The sequence below is a fragment of the Hyla sarda genome, chromosome 6 (genome assembly GCF_029499605.1).
Source record: "Hyla sarda isolate aHylSar1 chromosome 6, aHylSar1.hap1, whole genome shotgun sequence".
NCBI lineage: Eukaryota > Metazoa > Chordata > Amphibia > Anura > Hylidae > Hyla > Hyla sarda.
Window position 1 is genome coordinate 34,864,260 of NC_079194.1, and position 19,097 is coordinate 34,883,356.

General features: G+C 44.2%; 1 protein-coding gene across 1 annotated transcript in view; it reads left to right on the top strand.

Annotated features, from left to right (window-relative positions):
• The first annotated feature begins 4,413 nt into the window (after nt 1-4,413).
• The window catches only part of NR5A2 (nuclear receptor subfamily 5 group A member 2), a 164,708-nt gene continuing 150,024 nt past the window's right edge, over nt 4,414-19,097 (top strand). Inside the window, exon 1 of the mRNA XM_056523481.1 lies at nt 4,414-4,488. Within this exon, the coding sequence (XP_056379456.1) occupies nt 4,446-4,488 (43 nt within the window). The 5' untranslated portion in view covers nt 4,414-4,445. The remainder of the gene's footprint in view (nt 4,489-19,097) is intronic.

A 19,097-nucleotide genomic window follows, 5' to 3' on the forward strand; every position in this document is an offset into this window, starting at 1 on the left:
TATGAAATATTCTTTTGGCTATATACCATTTATTAGGAGGTGTTATGGAACATTCTAAAATACAGGTAAAGCTATCTTTACAAAGGGAAATTGCAGACTCAGAGAATTAAAGTTGCATCACAACATTCATTCATCCCAAAGACAAAATGTTTGCAGCATTGCAAAGAAATTATTTCAGCTCTGACTTATAAAGCTGAAACGTTTTACTGACGTCATTTATTTGTTATTGAAGGATTACAATTCAGTAAATGTACTATGCGCATTATATCTGAGTGCCACTTTGCGTATTTATATATATTTATTTATTATTATAATTTATTTTTTTATTATTATTATTTGTGCCAAGTTGTGTTTATATTATATATATATATATATATATATATATATATATATCTTTAAATATTTAGATATTTATTTATTAATCGTTGTTTATTTTTTTTAAATAATAACAGTGGCTACGTACTGTTTATTAGGAGGTGTTATGGAACAGTCTAAAATAGAGGTTAAACTATCATTGTACAGGGAAAATATAGACTCAGAGAATTAAAGAACAACATTCATTCATCCCAAAGACAAAATCTTTGCAATATGGCATGGAAATACACTGCTCAAAAAAATTAAGGGAACACTTATACAACACAATGTAACTCCAAGTCAATGACACTTCTGTGAAATCCCACTGTCCACTCAGGAAGAACACTGATTGACAATCAATATCACATGCTGTTGTGCAAATGGAACAGACAACAGGTGGAAATTATAGGCAATTAGCAAGACACCCCCAATAAAGGAGTGGTTCTTCAGGTGGTGACCACAGACCACTTCTCAGTTCCTATGCTTCCTGGCTGATGTTTTGGTCACTTTTGAATGCTGGCAGTGCTTTCACTCTAGTGGTAGCATGAGACAGAGTCTACAACCCACACAAGTGGCTCAGATAGTGCAGCTCATCCAGGATGGCACATCAATGCGAGCTGTGGCAAGAAGGTTTGCTGTGTCTGTCAGGGTAGTGTCCAGAGCATGGAGGTGCTACCAGGAGATAGGCCAGTACATCAGGAGACGTGGAGGAGGCCGTAGGAGGGTAACAACCCAGCAGAATGACCTCCAGCAGGCCACAAATGTGCATGTGTCCACTCAAACGGTCAGCAACAGACTCCATCAGGGTGGTATGAGAGCCCGACATCCACAGGTGGGGGTTGTGCTTACAGTCCAACACTGTGCAGGATGTTCGGCATTTGCCATAGAACACCAAGATTGGTAAATTCTCCACTGGTGCCCTGTTCTCTTCACAGATTAAGGCAGGTTCACACTGAGCACATGTGACAGACGTGACAGAGTCTGGAGGCGCCGTGGAGAACGTTCTGCTGCCTTCAACATCCTCTAGCATGACCGGTTTGGCGGTGGGTCAGTAATGGTGTGGGGTGGTATTTCTTTGGGGGGCCGCACAGTCCTCTATGTCCTCTATGTCCGAGATGAGATCCTCAGACCCCTTGTGAGACCATATGCTGGTGCGGTTGGCCCTGGGTTCCTCCTAATGTAAGACAATGCTAGACGTCATATGGCTGGAGTGTGTCAGCAGTTCCTGCAAGATGAAGGCATTGATGCTATGGACTGGCCCGCCCGTTCCCCAGACCTGAATCCGATTGAGCACATCCGGGACATCATGCCTCGCTCCATCCACCAACGCCACGATGCACCACAGACTGTCCAGGCCACCTCATCAGGAGCATGTCCAGGCATTGTAGGGAGGTCATACGGGCACGTGGAGGCCACACACACTACTGAGCCTCATTGTGACTTGTTTTAAGGACATTACATAAAGTTGGATCAGCCTGTAGTGAGGTTTTCCACTTTGATTTTGAGTGTGACTCCATATCCAGACCCCCATGGGTTGATAAATTTGATTTCCATTGATAATTTTTGTGTGATTTTGTAAAGGTGAAAGTATTTCACAAAATTAGTTCAATCATTCAGATCTAGGATGTGTTATCTTAGTGTTCCCTTTATTTTTTTGGGCAGTGTAGTTTCAGCTCTGATTATGTAGCCTGGTCTGGGACAATGAGGAATTACAAGATGTTTAACAGAATGGCTACATAGGATTATGGCAGAATAAAAGGAGGTTTTAGGGTGAAATCTTCAGGACCGGTGGGAGGAGTGTACAACAAGCAATAAGGTGGAGTGAGAGAAATAAGTGATGTCATATGAGTTAATGAGACGACTTGAAATTGTTTGCGAATTTTGCTCAGATTTGATGCAGATGTTTTTTCAGTCCTCATTCTGTCACTTCCAATGAGGTAACAGAGGCATCAGCAACGGGACTGGGACTAATCGCCCACCCCCCACCCCCAGTACGCTGCAGTCTGCGAACAGATGGGAATGGGGTGTACCTTGGAGGATGCAGCTGACATGTGGAAATAAAGTTCTATTGAGCTCTTTAGTTATTGCATTTATTGTATATAACTTTATAACTGCGGTCTGCAAACTGTGCACCTCCAGATGTTGAAAAACTACAACACCCAGCATGCCTGGATAGCCAACGGCTGCGAACAGATGGGAATGGAGTGTAGCTTGGAGGATGCAGCTGACATGCAGGAATAAAGTTCTAATGAGCGTCCTAGTTATAGTGTATATAGTATATAACTGCGGTCTGCAAACTGTGCACCTCCAGATGTTGCAGAACTAAAACTCCCAGCATGCCCGGACAGTCAACAGTAGTGAACACATGGGAATGGGGTGTACCTTGGAGGATGCAGCTGACATGTGGAAATAAAGTTCTAGTGAGCTCTTTAGTAACAGTATAAATGGTATATAACTGTGGTCTGCAAACTGTGCACCTCCAGATGTTGCCAAACTACAATTCCCAGCATGCCCGGACAGCCAATGACTGCAAACAGATGGGAATGGATTATAGCTTGGAGAATGCAGCTGACATGTGGAAATAAAGTTCTACTGAGCTTCTTAGTTATAGTATATATAGTATACAACTGCGGTCTGCAAACTGTGCACCTCCAGATGTTGCAGAACTACAACTCCCAGCATGCCCGGACAGCCAACGGCTGCAAATAGATGGGAATGAGGTGTAGATTGGAGGATGCAGCTGAAAGTGGTAATAAAGTTCTACTGAGCTTCTTAGTTACAGCATATATGGTATGTAACTGTGGTCTGCAAACTGTGCACCTCCAGATGTTGCTAAACTACAATTCCCAGCATGCTCGGACAGCCAATGACTGCAAACAGATGGGAATGGAGTATAGCTTGGAGGATGCAGCTGACATCTGGAAATAAAGTTCTACTTAGCTTCTTAGTTATAGTATATATAGTATACAAATGCGGTCTGCAAACTGTGTACCTACAGATGTTGCAGAACTACAACTCCCAGCATGCCCGGACAGCCAACGGCTGCAAACAGATGGGAATGGAGTGTAGCTTGGAGGATGCAGTTGACATGTGCAAATACAGTTCTACTTAGCTTCTTAGTTATAGTGTATTTGGTATACAACTACGGTCTGCACACTGTGTACCTCCAGATGTTGCAAAACTACAACTCCCAGCATGCCTGGACAGCCAACGGCTGAAAACAGATGGTAATGGGGTGTATCTTGGTGGATGCAGCTGAAAGTGGTAATAAAGTTCTACTGAGCTTCTTAGTTACAGTATATATGGTATATAACTGTGGTCTGCAAACTGTGCACCTCCCGATGTTGCAAAACTCCAACTCCCAGCATGCCCGGACAGCCGCTGGCTGTCCGGGCATGCTGGGAGTTGTAGTTTTGCAATATCTGGAGGTCCACAGTTTGTATACCACTAATGTATAATATTACACGACTACATCGACAGCTATATATATAGAGTAGAGCCGTATATGTAATAGCTCTGGCATGGATGACAAGGCAGGAGAGTCAGTGTTTAGCAGTGTTAAGTGCTGACGTCTGGTCTGTGTCACTCCGGGTCACTTCTGGCTGTTTTTTATTCATTTGCACGGCGTTAATTCGGTAATGATGCCAGACACCACTTTGTGTCGGGCCGAAAAATTTCAATCTACGGTGTGAACGTGAAAGCAAGGTCACACCCCAGAAATCGCTACCGCCATGTGTTCAGGAAATTATGGCATTGTATAGAACAGAGGCAGAAGAGGAAGCCCATACCCCCTCTAAATGACTGAGGGGAATCTCTGCTGATGTCTTCATATTAGGAGAACAAGATGACGTTCTCACATACTAGATAAACCTCCAAAAGAGAAAGATTATTTACATACTTTTTTCCCATGAAGCATTGCCTGAAAATAAGTTTCCATACTAATGAGTCTCAATAACTCTCCTCCTCCCTCTCTTTCTTTTTTCTTACTTTATCTCTCTCTCTCTTTCTCACTCTGGTTGCTATGGGCAACTGGGCAACTTTTCCTCTGGACAGGTTCTGATCAATCTCCCCCTATCTCTTTCTCTTCCTGGATGCTTAGAAGGTTTACACTTTGGCTTTTACAACTTTTGAGCTGTGAGTCCATGTTTTACTTCATACACAGAACTAAGTTTCTGCTTTCCAATTAAAATTCCCATAAGGCTGTGTTCACATGTTCCAGTTTATCTGAATACAAAGCTAGGAATGGATTTGCAAAGGTGAAATGTCTATTATTGTTGAATCTTTTTATTCAACAATTGCAATTAAAAACCTGAACATCTGTTGCATCCTTAAATGAGAAAAAAACCTGTACTTACCTATCTCTACTCCCAGTCTCCACTCCACTTCCTAGTGCTGGGGGTCCATACGTCACATTGCTGCTCAGCCAATCACTGACCACTTGTCCCACCTCAGCCATTAAAGGGGTACTCCGGCGCTTATACATCTTATCCCCTATCCAAGGGATAGGGGATAAGATGCCTGATCGTGGGGGTCCCGTCGCTGGGGACCCCTGTGATCTTGCATGCAGCACCCCAGTTAAAATCAGTCCCCAGAGCATGTTCGCTCCGGGTCTGATTACCGGCGACCACGGGACAGGCGGCGTGTGACGTCACGCCCCCTCCCATAGGCTTGCATTGAGGGGCGGAGCGTCACGTCACACGGGGGCGGAGGCGTTACGTCACACGCCGCCTGTCCCGTGGTCGCCGGTAATCAGACCTGGAGCGAACATGCTCTGGGGACTGATTTTAACTGGGGTGCTGCATGCAAGATCACAGGGGTCCCCAGCAGCGGGACCCCCACGATCAGGCATCTTATCCCCTATCCTTTGTAGGGGATAAGATGTCTAAGCGCCGGAGTACCCCTTTAATTGTTAGAGGACCATAGCCTCTACCACCCTCTACTTTGGGATGCTGGCCGAGGACAGACACTACTGATGCTAGTGACTGGATGAGAGGCAATGTGATGAATTGACTAGGAAGTGGAGTTCGGCGTGATTCTAGAGGCAATAGGGGAGCAAGAGAGCTAAGTACTGTTTTTTTGTTTGGTTGCTCTTTTTATTTTTTTTTTTATTTTTTTAAACAGACAGCGTGAGCATATTTTAAAAAAAATTGTTGCAGTACCCCTTTAAAATGCTAAAATAAATCTTTATAATATCAGATAATATTAGTTTATACTCTCAGGGTACATAGTAATGTTCAGAACAGATGCATAACTGGATGTTCTTGGGCCCCAATGCACAATCAATGCCAGCCTTAAAGGGGTACTCCAGTGGAAGACTTTTTAATTTTATTTATTTATTTTTATTTATTTTTTTATCAACTGGTGCCAGAAAGTTAAACAGATTTGTAAATTACTTCTATTAAAAAAATCTTAATCCTTCCAGTACTTAATAGCTGCTGAACACTACAGAGGAAATTATTTTCTTTTTGGAACATAGAGCTCTCTGCTGACATCACGAGCACAGTGCTCTCTGCTGACATCTCTGTCCTTTTTAGGAACTGTCCAGAGCAGGAGAAAATCCCCATAGCAAACATACGCTGTTCTGGACAGTTCCTAAAATGGTCAGCAGAGAGCACTGTGGTCATGATGTCAGCAGAGAGCTCTATGTTCCAAAAAGAAAATAATTTCCTCTGTAGTATTCAGCAGCCAATAAGTACTGGAAGGATTAAGATGTTTTAATAGAAGTAATTTACAAGTCTGTTTAACTTTCTGGCACCAGTTGATTTAAAAAAAAAAAAAGTCTTACCCCTTTAAATGTAAGATACATTTCTCATATAGAGGCCGATGGACTTTCTGCCCCCTCTGGCTCCAGCGCCTGGGTGTGATTTCAGTCGCTTCACCCCCTATAGTAAAACACCTGGTAAACGTTCTGCATCTGTAATCGCTTCTGTTGAACGTTTCTGGTCCTTATTTCCCACACTCATTGTCTTCATACAAATGACGTCATGTGCGTCTGTATTCTGCGAGTCTCATCATCCTATCCCCAAATGTCCTGTCTGTATTATCTCATGCAAACATATGTCTTGAATATTCCTCCTATAAACAACTTTTTCCTTCTCCTTCATGACACATGTATGGATCCTACATGGCGGCCATATAGGGGTCACAGTTCTGCCTTGTTAATCCGCTCCCTCCAGCCATTGTTTGCATCAGAATTTCTTATGTACTAACATATATATATATATATATATATATATATATATATATATCTCAATGGGGGAGATTTATCAAAACCTGTGCAGAGAAAAAGTTCACCAGTTGCCCATAGCAACCAATCAGATCACTTTTTAAAGATAAATTAAGCAATCTGATTGGTTGCTATGGGCAACTGGACAACTTTACGTCTGTGCAGGTTTTGGTAGATCTCACCCTATGGAGGAAATTCATCAAGACCTGTGCTGAGGAAAAGTCAACTAGCTGCCCATAGCAACCAATCAGATCGCTTCATACATTTTTCAGAGGCCTTTTCAATAATGAAAGAAGTCATCTGATTGGTTGCTATGGGCAACTGGTCTACTTTTCCTCAGCACAGGTTTTGATGAATCTTCCCCAATGTGTGTAGATTCCAGCATAACTTCCAAATGGCTGGAGATATTTCGATAATACCTGGTACACATATTACTTAAATGTAAAATAAAATTATAGGATGTTTTTTGTTTTTTGTTTTTTTTATTCTGAAGTCACATGTAATAATTTGGAAATTCCGTTACCTTGCTCCACAAGCTCCACTCTGCATCTCCCAGAGAGTCAGTCCGGCATGCAAGTCACACCACTCTCACAAAGCCACACCCCCTTCTATTTTCGACCCTTTTTGTGCATCAGTCTGGCTTGCAAGTCACACCCACTCCAACTAAGCCATGTCCCTTCTATTTTTGGCCAACAATTTCTTCATCACAACTCTACTATGAGATATGTGGTTGGGGTATGAGGACAGGTTATGAGGTCGGGATATGAGGATGGGAGATGAGGTCGGGATATGAGGACTGGATATGAGGACGGGATATGAGGACGAGATATGAGGTTGGGATATGAGGTCGGGATATAAGGATGGGATATGAGGTCAGGATACGAGGAAAGGATATGAGGACAGTATATGAGGTCTGGATGTGAGGACAGGATATGAGGATGGGATATGAGGATAAGATATGGGGACAAGATATGATGTCAGGATACGAGGGCGGGATATAAGAACAGGATATGAAGATAGGATATGAGGACAGAATATGAGGATGGGATATGAGGATGGGATATGAGGATAAGATATGAGGACGAGATATGAGGTCAGGATACGAGGGCGGGATATAAGGACAGGATATGAAGATGGGATATGAGGACGTGATATAAGGTCGGGATATGAGGACGCGATATGAGGACAGTATATGAGGTCAGGATACGAGGATGAGATATGAAGTCGGGATATTAGGTCAAGATACGAGGATCAGATATGAGGATGAGATATGAAGTCGGGATATGAGGTCAAGATACAAGGACAGGATATGAGGACAGGATATGAGGTCTGAATGTGAGGACTGGATATGAGATCAGGATGTGGGGACTGGATATGAGGACAGGATATGAGGTCTGAATGTGAGGACTGGATATGAGGACAAGAGTTTCCTCCTCTGTTGCTTTTCCTCTCCCACAAGGATTAGATAGGAAAAACCGGGTAAAACCGGGTACTCAGCTACTTAGATATAACAAAAAAATTTTAAAAATTGCTGACCGCTTGAGAAATGGGACATCTGGAAGCAGCAATCTATATCTGATAAACATGAACTATGGAAATTGTACACATTTCCCTGGACGAAATCTTCTCTAAACTATCTGGTTAATTATTAGTCCTATAATTTTTACAGCGCACGTTCGTCATCGCTGAGATTTGCTATGATAATGTTTAGAATATTGACAACAAATTGTATCAGTGTCGTAAAAGAAATGCCACAGTTTGCTCAGATGATTAAGGAGTGATAACTTTAAATGGGCACTGTCACTTTAAAAAAAAAAATTTTTAAAGGGATAGCGCTCCTCTCCTCGCTTGTTGTAGTGATCAGTCGAGCATGTAAAAAGTTTTGTAAATCGAAGGGTAAACTTGAAAGCAGTGTTTCCTAACCAGTGTGCCTCCAGCTGTTGCAAAACTACAACTCCCAGCATGCTGGGAGTTGTAGTTCTGCAACAGCTGGAGGCACACTCCTTGGACAACACTTTTACCAACCACAACCATTTTTCTATGACACTTTGTAAATTTCTTTGTGTTGCATTTACAGATCAGATGCAGAGCTATGTGTTTCCATGACAACAGACTACAAACTCTGTGTAGACTTCTGATAAACGTTAACGGACCAAACACACGTGCACTCTCGGCTCAGTTGAGCATACAGTACATGTGTTTTCAATGGAGAACTTACAGTTAAAATTCAGCTTTCTGGTCCTTCTCTATCCTGACATCTGCCTTAAGGGGGGAATCGGGAGGCCCCATTTGTGTTACATGTTTGGCTAAGTTGGGTTGACAGTATTGTAATGTGTTTGGCAGCAGACCATACTATTGAGTCCTGGTAAATTGGGGTACACCAATATTTGTATTTATTTTTTATTGGAGAGGACTTCTTGAGGGAAACTAATGGGGCATCTACCAAATAGGAGGTTCCCCACCTATCTGACTTCTGGGGGCTTAATCCTAATGGGGGATCCCCTACTTACCTATCTTCTGGTGGGTTCTACCTAAAAGGGAAGGATTATTTACCTACCTTCTACCTAATAGGGGGGATTCCATACATACCTATCTACCTCTGGGGGCTTCTACCTAATGGAAGGAGAATTCCCTATCTAGTTATCTTCTGGGGTATTCTACCTAATGGGGGGATTCAGTACCTGCTTACAGGGGGAATCTACTTAATAGGGGGGAATTCCTATCTACATACTTGGGGCTTCTACCAAATGGGGGGATTCCCTACCTACTTACTGGGGGCTTCTACCTAATGGGGGATTGATTACTTTCCTATCTTCTAGGTGCATCTACCTTAAAGGGGAGGATCCCATACCTACCTACCTACCTACCTACTGGGGGATTATACCTAATAGCGGAATTCCCTACCTACCTATCTTCTGCCGGCTTCAACCTAATAGGGGGGATTCTCAACTTACCTACTGGGGGCTTCTACCTAATAGTGTGTATTATCACCTACTGGGGGCTTCTACCTAATAGTGTGTATTACCACCTACTGGGGGCTTCTACCTAATAGTGTGTATTACCTACCTACTGGAGGCTTCTACCTATTAGTGTGCATTACCTACCTACTGGGGGCTTCTACCTAATAGTGTGTATTACCTACCTACTGGTGGCTTCTACCTAATAGTGTGTATTACCTACCTACTGGGGACTTCTACCTAACAGTGTGTATTACCTAGCTACTGGGAATTCTACCTAATAGTGTGTATTACCTACCTACTGGGGGCTTCTACCTAATAGTGTGTATCACCTACCTACTGGGGGCTTCTACCTAATAGAGTGTATTACCTACCTACTGGGGGCTTCTACATAATAGTGTGTATTACCTACCTACTGGGGGCTTCTACCTAATAGTGTGTATTACCTACCTACTGGGACTTCTACCTAATAGTGTGTATTACCTACCTACTGGTGGCTTCTACCTAATAGTGTGTATTACCTTCCTACTGTGGGCTTCTACCTAATAGTGTGTATTACCTACCTACTGGGTGCTTCTACCTTATAGTCTGTATTACCTACCTACTGTGGGCTTCTACCTAATATTGGATGATTTCTTCCCTAACTACGGGAGGCCTATCTTAATTATGAGTGTCAGTGTGGGCCTCATGTTCAACTTTCACCTAAGACTTCACAAAGTCTCGAGCCGCCTCTGCAATCACATGACATTAGAAAAAAATATCCGTACTTGGCATCGGTGAGTACTTAAAAAAAATGTATCAGTACTCGTATTTGGTCTTAGAAAAAATGGTATCGGGGACATCCCTAATTCTAAGTGTAGGCACAGATTATATATAGAATTTGTAGTTACCATTCCGACATAATAGATACATGTAGAAGCGCCCCCTCCTCTAGTCGGTAGTGGAATACATCAACCAGGTGTCTCTCCTCTGTTTTCTCCAAGGTAAAGGGGCTATCCAAAAAAAAGGAAAATTATAAAAAAAATAAAAAATAAAAGATTCTGTCCAATAGTTACAATGTGTCACTTCCTCCATTAGCGAGCACCTTGGCTGCACAGTGTATGTAAATGACAGACTCCGCGCTCCAATCCTTTTATCTGACATCTGGGAGAAGTCACGGTGCAGCTCCTGTAGATGCATAATACATAGGACAGATCCCTCAGGACATCCAGGATTACAGTAAAACACATTTACACTTAAGTCCATGTCCTGCCCCTTCCCATGTGGATACTGACACCGAAAAACTACTTCTGCTCCTGACACTCCTGTTTATAAAAATCCAGAAATTGGCGCTGTCATGAGAGATGTCGATGTAATGTTAAAGGGAAACTCCAGCACTGCTGTAGAGCCCATCAATTGTACACTCATTTTCTTTGCATATTGAATTACTTCCAGAAACAGTGCCACTCTTGTCCTCAGGTTGAGTGTGGTATTGCAGCTCAGTTTCATTGAAGTGAATGGAGAAGAGTTGTTATACCACACATAACCTGAGGACAGGGGTGGCGCTGTTTTTGGATGAAATTAGCTCAGTTTTTCGAATCCTGGATAAAGTGCCAATCTTGCCAATTGGGTTATACCTAGTGAAAGACTTTGCCAGGACCTAGGAACGGGCATGACAAAGCATATATATTATGCCTAGAGCAGTATTTTCCAACCAAAGTGCCTCCAGCTGTTGCAAAACTACAACTCCCAGCATTCCCGGACAGCCAAAGGCTGTCCGGGCATGCTGGGAGTTGTAGTTTTGCAACAGCTGGAGGCACTCTGATTGGAAAACACTGCCCTAGTGGGTATTTTCCTCTTCTGTGTCTGGATCGGCTGGGAGCTGTAGTTTTGCAACAGCTGGAGGCACTCTGATTGGAAAACACTGCCCTAGTGGGGATTTTCCTCTTCTGTGTCTGAATCGGCTGGGAGTTGTAGTTTTGCAACAGCTGGAGGCACTCTGATTGGAAAACACTGCCCTAGTGGGGATTTTCCTCTTCTGTGTCTGGATCGGCTGGGAGTTTTAGTTTTGCAACAGCTGGAGGCACTCTGGTTGGGAAACACTGCCCTAGAGGTTTCCTCCACAGGGTTTTTTCCTCTTCTGTGTGCTGGAGGATGACTCTTTGTGAGTTGAGGATTTGTCTTTGGCTGTTCGGGCATGCTGGGAGTTGTAGTTTTACAACAGCTGGAGGCACCCTGCCTGTGATACACTGGCGTAGAGACATACTGTACTGACAAAGGAATATGGTAATACCCAGTTGTCAAGAAGGCATTGTTTACTCCGGCATGGTTGCCATATGGGAACTCTTAGCCTAGCATGCATGTTTATTTCCATGGGAAATAAAAGTCCCAGTATATATTAGGGAAAAGTTGGCCAAACCTAATGAATTCAGCAGAACCAGACGACTGTCTAATATGTATAGAGGTCTCCTTCCTTTTACCCCAATAGATAATGTTGAAGGGGATGGAGTCGGACAGGGCATGTTGAAATTCAACTGCCCGAGCCCTTTGATCTTGGGGAAATAAGCGGCCATCAGAGATGTCTGGGAGCGGCTTACCCCTCCTCTTCATCCAATAGCTATTGAAGTGTAGAGCTGTTGCCATCCTTTAAAGGGGTACTCCGGCGCTTAGACATCTTATCCCCTATCCAAAGGAGATCCCCGTGATCTTGCATGCCGCACCCCGTTTAAAATCAGTCTCCAGGAGCATGTTCGCTCCGGGTCTGATTACTGTCGATCACGAGGCCGGAGCGTTGTGACGTCAAGGCTCTGCCCCGTGTAACATCATGCTTCGCCCCCTCAATGCAAGCCTATGGGAGGGGGCGTGACAGCTTTGGATAGGGGATAAGATGTCTAAGCGCAGGAGTACCCCTTTAAGGAATACTGCGGGATGTAAAAAAAAAATTATAGACTTCCGGCAGTAAAAAAATAAAGGGATACATACCTGCCGCTGCTCCCCCGGTGCCTCTGGTAACCCACTCCAGCCTCCGCGATCCTTTTCCTGGTTGCCAGTGGTCGGTGAGTCATACTGCACTCACCGGCCGCAGCCAGTAACCGGCCACAGCGTAGTCCCATCTCAGCCAGCGATAGGTTGAGTGGCAGTGTGACGTTTTCTGCCCCGGCACTGATCTTCTTCCTGGTGACGGGGCTGAAAACATCACACTGCCGCTCAGCCTATCGCCAACCGAGGTGGGATCCTTTTATTTTTTTTTACTGTCGGTAGTCTAAAGCCAAATGTTTACATCTCGGAGTATTCCTTAAAATAGGCACTGTCATCTGAACAAACTTTGCATAGATCATTAGTACAAGTGAATGAAAGAAACTTTGTAATATATCTAGACAATTAATATATTGGATAGACAAATATGCTTCTTTCTCCTGTTACCATGCTTCTTCCCTATCCCCCCCCCCTCTTTAGTGAATAGTTATTAAAGGTGTAGAATAACCATTCGAACGAACTTCACATAGATCATTAGTACAAGTGTATATAAGAAGCTTTGTAATATATCTTATTAGACAAAAATGTTTCTTTCTTCTGGTATCATGCTTCTTCCTCCCTTCCTCTTCAGCCAACAGCTATTGAAGGTATAGAGCCATTGCCAACCTTAAATAGGCACAGTGGGGGAGATTTATCAAAACCTGCACAGAGGAAAATTGCTGAGTTGCCCATAGCAACAAATCAGATCACTTCTTTTAGTTTTCAGAGGCCTTTTCAAAAATGAAAGAAGCGATATGATTAGTTGCCATGGGCAACTCAGCAACTTTTCCTCTGGACAGGTTTTGATAAATCTCCCCCATTTGAACAAACTTTGCATAGATCATTAGTACAAGTTACTATAAGAAACGTTGTAATATATCCTATTAAAATGCTTCTTTGTCCTGTTATCATGCTTCTTCCCTACCACCATCCTCTTCAGCCAACAGCTTGTAAAGGTGTTAAGGCACTGCCAACCTTAAACAGGCACTGTCATCCTTTGCATAGATCAATAGTACAATAGTACAAGTGAATATGAGAAACTTTGTAATATATCATATTAGGTGAACATGCTTCTTTCTCCTTTTATCATGCTTCTTCCCTCCCCTCTCCTGCTGCTCAACTTTTCTTCTCTGAAATTCAGCTCAGCTTTGTCTAATGTCTGCAAGACAACCCCATACAAGTCTACGGAGTTGGGAAGAGGAAGCTTGACCCACCAGCTCTGGGAGAACTGCAAATGATAGGTGAAGCATGCAGAGAAAAAAAATCTGTTGCATGATACCATATATAAGTTATATAATGGGCAGGAATAGTGCTGCTCCTCACGTACACATACAGGGCAGCTTATCCTGAAAAGTCACAGATTGATTGTCATCTACAACCAGGACTGATGCAAGGATTTTTACCACCCTTGGAAAAATCTAATTTTGTCTCCCCCCTTGACTCCGCCCATTGGCTTGCCCCCACCTCACTTCTGGGGTGACACACTGTAGCAAACCTCCTCCTCATGCTGCTGGCTGAGCGAGTGGTTCGGATGCTGGTTGTCTAACTTTCTTGCGGCAGGCAGAGTGGCGCCCTCCACCAAGAGGGTGCTCTAGGCAGCTGCCTATTTTGCCTATAAGCAGAGCTGGCCCTGTCTACAACTGTGATTAGAGGAAAGTGTAAAGGGCCCCATACATATGAGATCATCGACTGATCCCCTGGATATTAGCAGATCCAGATGACTTCTCTCTCATGTGTCCGACCAGCTGTAGGTAGGGATAGCGGTCACCAGCATTACCCGGCTGCAGCTCTTTCTATTATATGTGTGTGCTGTCTAAATGTATCAAAGTACAATTGTGTATCTGTGTGTTTATAAGCGTCATTATCACCTGAGCTAATACTATGGACGCTGTTTACCTGCAGTCATTCTATTATACTTCAAATGTTTAACACTGATTTTTATCTATCTCTATTTATTAGACTTCTCAGATTAGCGAGGTTAGTGATAACCTTTTCTTATCCCGGACTAGTTTAGACTGGACAACTCTGCTACTCACAAAACCACATCTAAGAAACCTTATCCCAGTATTGGTGAGTGCTGAACTGGGCAATGTCTTCCAAACTGTGTGTCTCCAGCTGTTGCAAAACTACAACTCTCAGCATGCCCGGACAGCCGAAGGCTGTCCGGGCATGCTGGGAGTTGTAGTTTTGCAACAGCCGTTGGCACTTTAATTGGGAAACACTGCCCTAGAGGTTTTTTCCTCTTCTGTGTCCGGGTATGCTGGGAGTTGTAGTTTTGCAACAGCTGTTGGCACTCTAATTGGGAAACACTGCCCTAGAGGTTTTTTCCTCTTCTGTGTCCGGGTATGCTGGGAGTTGTAGTTTTGCAACAGCTGGAGGCACTCTGATTGGGAAACACTGCCCTAGAGGTCTCTTCCACAGGGGTTTTTTCCTCTATTGTATACAAGCATGCTGGGAGTTGTAGTTTTGCAACAGTTGGAGGCACACGGATTGGGAAACACTGCCCTTGAGGATTCTTCCACATGCTTCTTTTTTCCTCTCCTATGTCCGGGTATGCTAGCAGTTGTAGCTTTGCAACAGCTGGAGGCACTCTGATTGGGAAACCCTGCACTAGTGTTTTTTTTCCTCTTCTGTTTCCGGGCATGCTGGGAGTTGTAGTTTTGCAACAGCTGTTGGCACTCTAATTGGGAAACACTGCCCTAGAGATTTTTTCCTCCTCTGTGTCCGGGTATGCTGGGAGTTGTAGTTTTGCAACAGCTGGAGGCACTCTGATTGGGAAACACTGCCCTAGAGGTCTCTTCCACATGGTTTTTTTTCCTCTATTGTATACAAGCATGCTGGGAGTTGCAGTTTTGCAACAGCTGGAGGCACACGGATTGGGAAACACTGCCCTGGAGGATTCTTCCACATGCTTCTTTTTTCCTCTCCTGTGTCCGGGTATGCTGGCAGTTGTAGCTTTGCAACAGCTGGAGGCACTCTGATTGGGAAACACTGCCCTAGTGTTTTTTTCCTCTCCTGTGTCCGGGTATGCTGGCAGTTGTAGTTTTGCAACAGCTGAAGGCACTCTGATTAGGAAACACTGCCCTAGAGGTTTTTTCCTCTTCTGTGTCCGGGTATGCTGGGAGTTGTAGTTTTGCAACAGCTGGAATGACACTGGTTGGGAAACACTGCCCTGGAGGATTCTTCCACAGGTTTTTTTTTTTCCTCTATTGTATACAAGCATACTGGGAGTTGTAGTTTTGCAACAGCTGGAGGCACACGGATTGGGAAACACTGCCCTGGAGGATTCTTCCACAGGCTTCTTTTTTCATCTGCTGTGTTCGGGTATGCTGGCAGTTGTAGTTTTGCAACAGCTGGAGGCACTCTGATTGGGAAATACTGCCCTAGAGGTATTTTCCTCTTCTGTGTCTGGGCATACTGGGAGTTGTAATTTTTGCAACAGCTGGAGGCACTCTGATTGGGAAGCACTGACCTTGAGGTTTCTTCCACAGGTTTTTCTTTTCCTCTTCTGTGTCCACACATGCTGGGAGTTATAGTTTGCAACAGCTGGAGGCACTCCGGTTGGGAAACACTGCCCTGGAGGTTTCTTTCACAGGGGTTTTTCCTCTTCTGTGTCAGGGCATACTGGGAGTTGTAGTTTTGCAACAGCTGGAGGCACTCTGATTGGGAAACACTGACCTTGAGGTTTCTTCCACAGGTTTTTCTTTTCCTCTTCTGTGTCCACACATGCTGGGAGTTATAGTTTGCAACAGCTGGAGGCACTCTGGTTGGGAAACACTGCCCTGGAGGTTTCTTTCACATGGGTTTTTCCTCTTCTGTGTCAGGGCATGATGGGAGCTATAGTTTGCAACAGCTGGAGGCACACTGGCTGGAAAACTCTGCCCTACAGGTTTCCTCCACAGAGTTTTTTTTCCTCTATTGTATACAGGCATGCATGGAGTTGTAGTTTTGCAACAGCTGAAGTCACTCTGGTTGGGAAACACTGCCCTAGAGGTTTCTTCCACATGTTTTTTTTTCCCTTTTCTGTGTCAATGCATGCAGGGAGTTATAGTTTGCAACAGCTGGAGGCACACTGGTTGGGAAACACTGCCCTAGAGCTTTCTTCCACTGGCAGTGTCTCCTGCTTCTGAGCTTCCATACAGATTCGTTCTGCCAAGCTGACAATAGATTTTTTGCAATTTTGCGTATTCTGCACGGAATGTGCGAGGAATTTGCGCTGAATTTATGCTGAATTTCTTGCACTGAAGCGCACAGATTCTGGACGGAATTCAGAGTCCCACTGACTCCAATGGACTCTGCTGCGGAATTCCGCAAAAAGAATTTACATTTTTTTTTTGCGTAATCCAGAATTGTAAATTTCCGCTGCGAAAATTCCTCTGCCGAGTGAATCGGATAGCGCCAATTCCATTAACCACAATGCTAGCTTCACATGGCAGAACTTCTGAGCTAAATTTTATCCGCTACATTCTGCACGGATATTTAGTCATGTGAACAAACCCTAAGGCTGTATTCAAACAGCGTAAAATGTGCGAAATGTCTACCCAGAAAATGCTCCAGTGGCGCTAGAACCGATTGGAAATGCCCATTCTCCTCAGACAGCGATACATCTCTGAGCGGAATCCGCATAAATATTGAACAGGTTCATTGTTTCTGCAAACACCAGAATCGGGATTTCCGCAACAGAAACCGTGGAAATTCTGCCGTCTGCACAAGTGCAGCAGAATCCCATTAAAATCCGATCAGAATATTTCAGCGGAATTCTGCTCAGAAATTCTGCCGTGTCAACATAGCCTCATGCAGTGAATAAGTGGGAAAGATTGGCCGACCAGGGAGTGAAGAACACGGTCATGCACTTCACAGGGTTAGGAGTGAGTACTGGTGTGATCTAAAACTTTTCCCTGATGCCACATTTCAGGGCAGGAGAAGGATCGGGCTGCTAGATTTCAATATGTCTTGTCCTTTATGTCTCAAGGGAGTCAAGCAGGGATCAAGTCCTGGGAAAAAAAAGGATGGGAACTTTCCCAAGATTTCCAATCAAGGGCTGGTCCTGCAGGACTCCTGCTAATGGGAACAGTGATCTTGCTGTGGAAAAAGTGCTGGAACTCCATTCCTATGCATTCCTGCAGGAATCAAGCCCTTTAGACAAGCCCCCACCAGAGGTGTCAAAAAACTGTCTCCCCTTGCATGCACATTTGCATTCACATTTGGTGGAGCAAAGAGAAATAGCTGCTGGCTAAATGAGCATTGGGCTGACGTCTACCTATCATGTATGGCCAAATAAATATGCCATTATATTGTGGTAGACAAAGGGGTGCTAGGAAAATAGTCACTTTGTGACGCCAGGGCACCGTTATCCTATACACGATCCGAGGTTTGAGACAGCTTCTCCTGGGCCAGACACGGGGAGTAAAGGAACACACTGATGTCAGGTTACAGACAACTGTCTTTACTGAGCAGGGTGCAGATGGTATTACACAGACTGTCTAGTGCAGAGTGAGAGGATGCAGCGTAACCCCTTGGGAGCCCTGTCGCCGTGCTGGGACTTGTGGTGCTTTCACCAAAAAATTTGATAATTACTTGAGAGAATTGAAGACTGATCCGGGTAGCTAGGGTCCTGTCAAGGTCCTGTAGCTTTCTCCACCAGGGCATGAACTTCCCCCGTGCAGGTGATCCTTGCAGAATGACCGGATGAGATAGATTTGATCTGCGTCTTCCCTTAGAGATTCTCCACACACAACGCACCTTTACCACACTTGTGCTCAGACTTAGCACTAGAGCTAGACTGGGGTAACTCCTCCCCCACTAAACTATATGGACAAGAATTTAAGGGTTCCCATTGGCAGGCAGGGTCACATGGGGTGTAATGTTCCTCTCTGAAAGGTACAATAACACATATAAATAACATAGATAGAAATAACATAACATGATAATTGGGAAAATATATTAACTTTTGAAAAAATTGCTGGGACATAATAGACACAATAATAAGTCCCTCAGTGGGCCCAACACCTGTGCCGCAGGTCTGCCTTTGAAGCTGGGACACCACAAACTCCCCATCTAAAACGCAGCCATCCTGGCGGCTGTTGAGTGACGAAGGTAGTTCCTTCCTTTATGTGGTTGGTGCCTCCAAGTTCAGAGTTCCTTCCTTTATGTGGTTGTGTCCGGCATCCGGCATAAGTGAACTCAGCCTAGATCTGGAGACAACTGATGCCATAACTGATGACAACTTGTCATCAGTTGTATGGCATCCAGCGTCCACTGTTTCTGGACGGCGGACAGGGAAGCGCAGCAAGCTGCATTCCCCTGTCTGGTGCTCTCCAGTGTGTCAAACCATCCTGCCGTCAAAATTGAGACGCTGGATGATTGTGAACGGTCCCATTTTTCCAGCAATGATTCACCTCCCAGTCACATCAGCGTTCTGTTGCAGAGAGAGAGGGACAGACAGCAGTGTGTGATGCACAGAAAAGCATTTTTACAGCAGCGATTCACCTCCCAATCACTACAGCGTTCTATTACAGAGAGGGACAGAGAGTAGTGTGTTGCACAGAAAAGCTTTTTATAGCAGT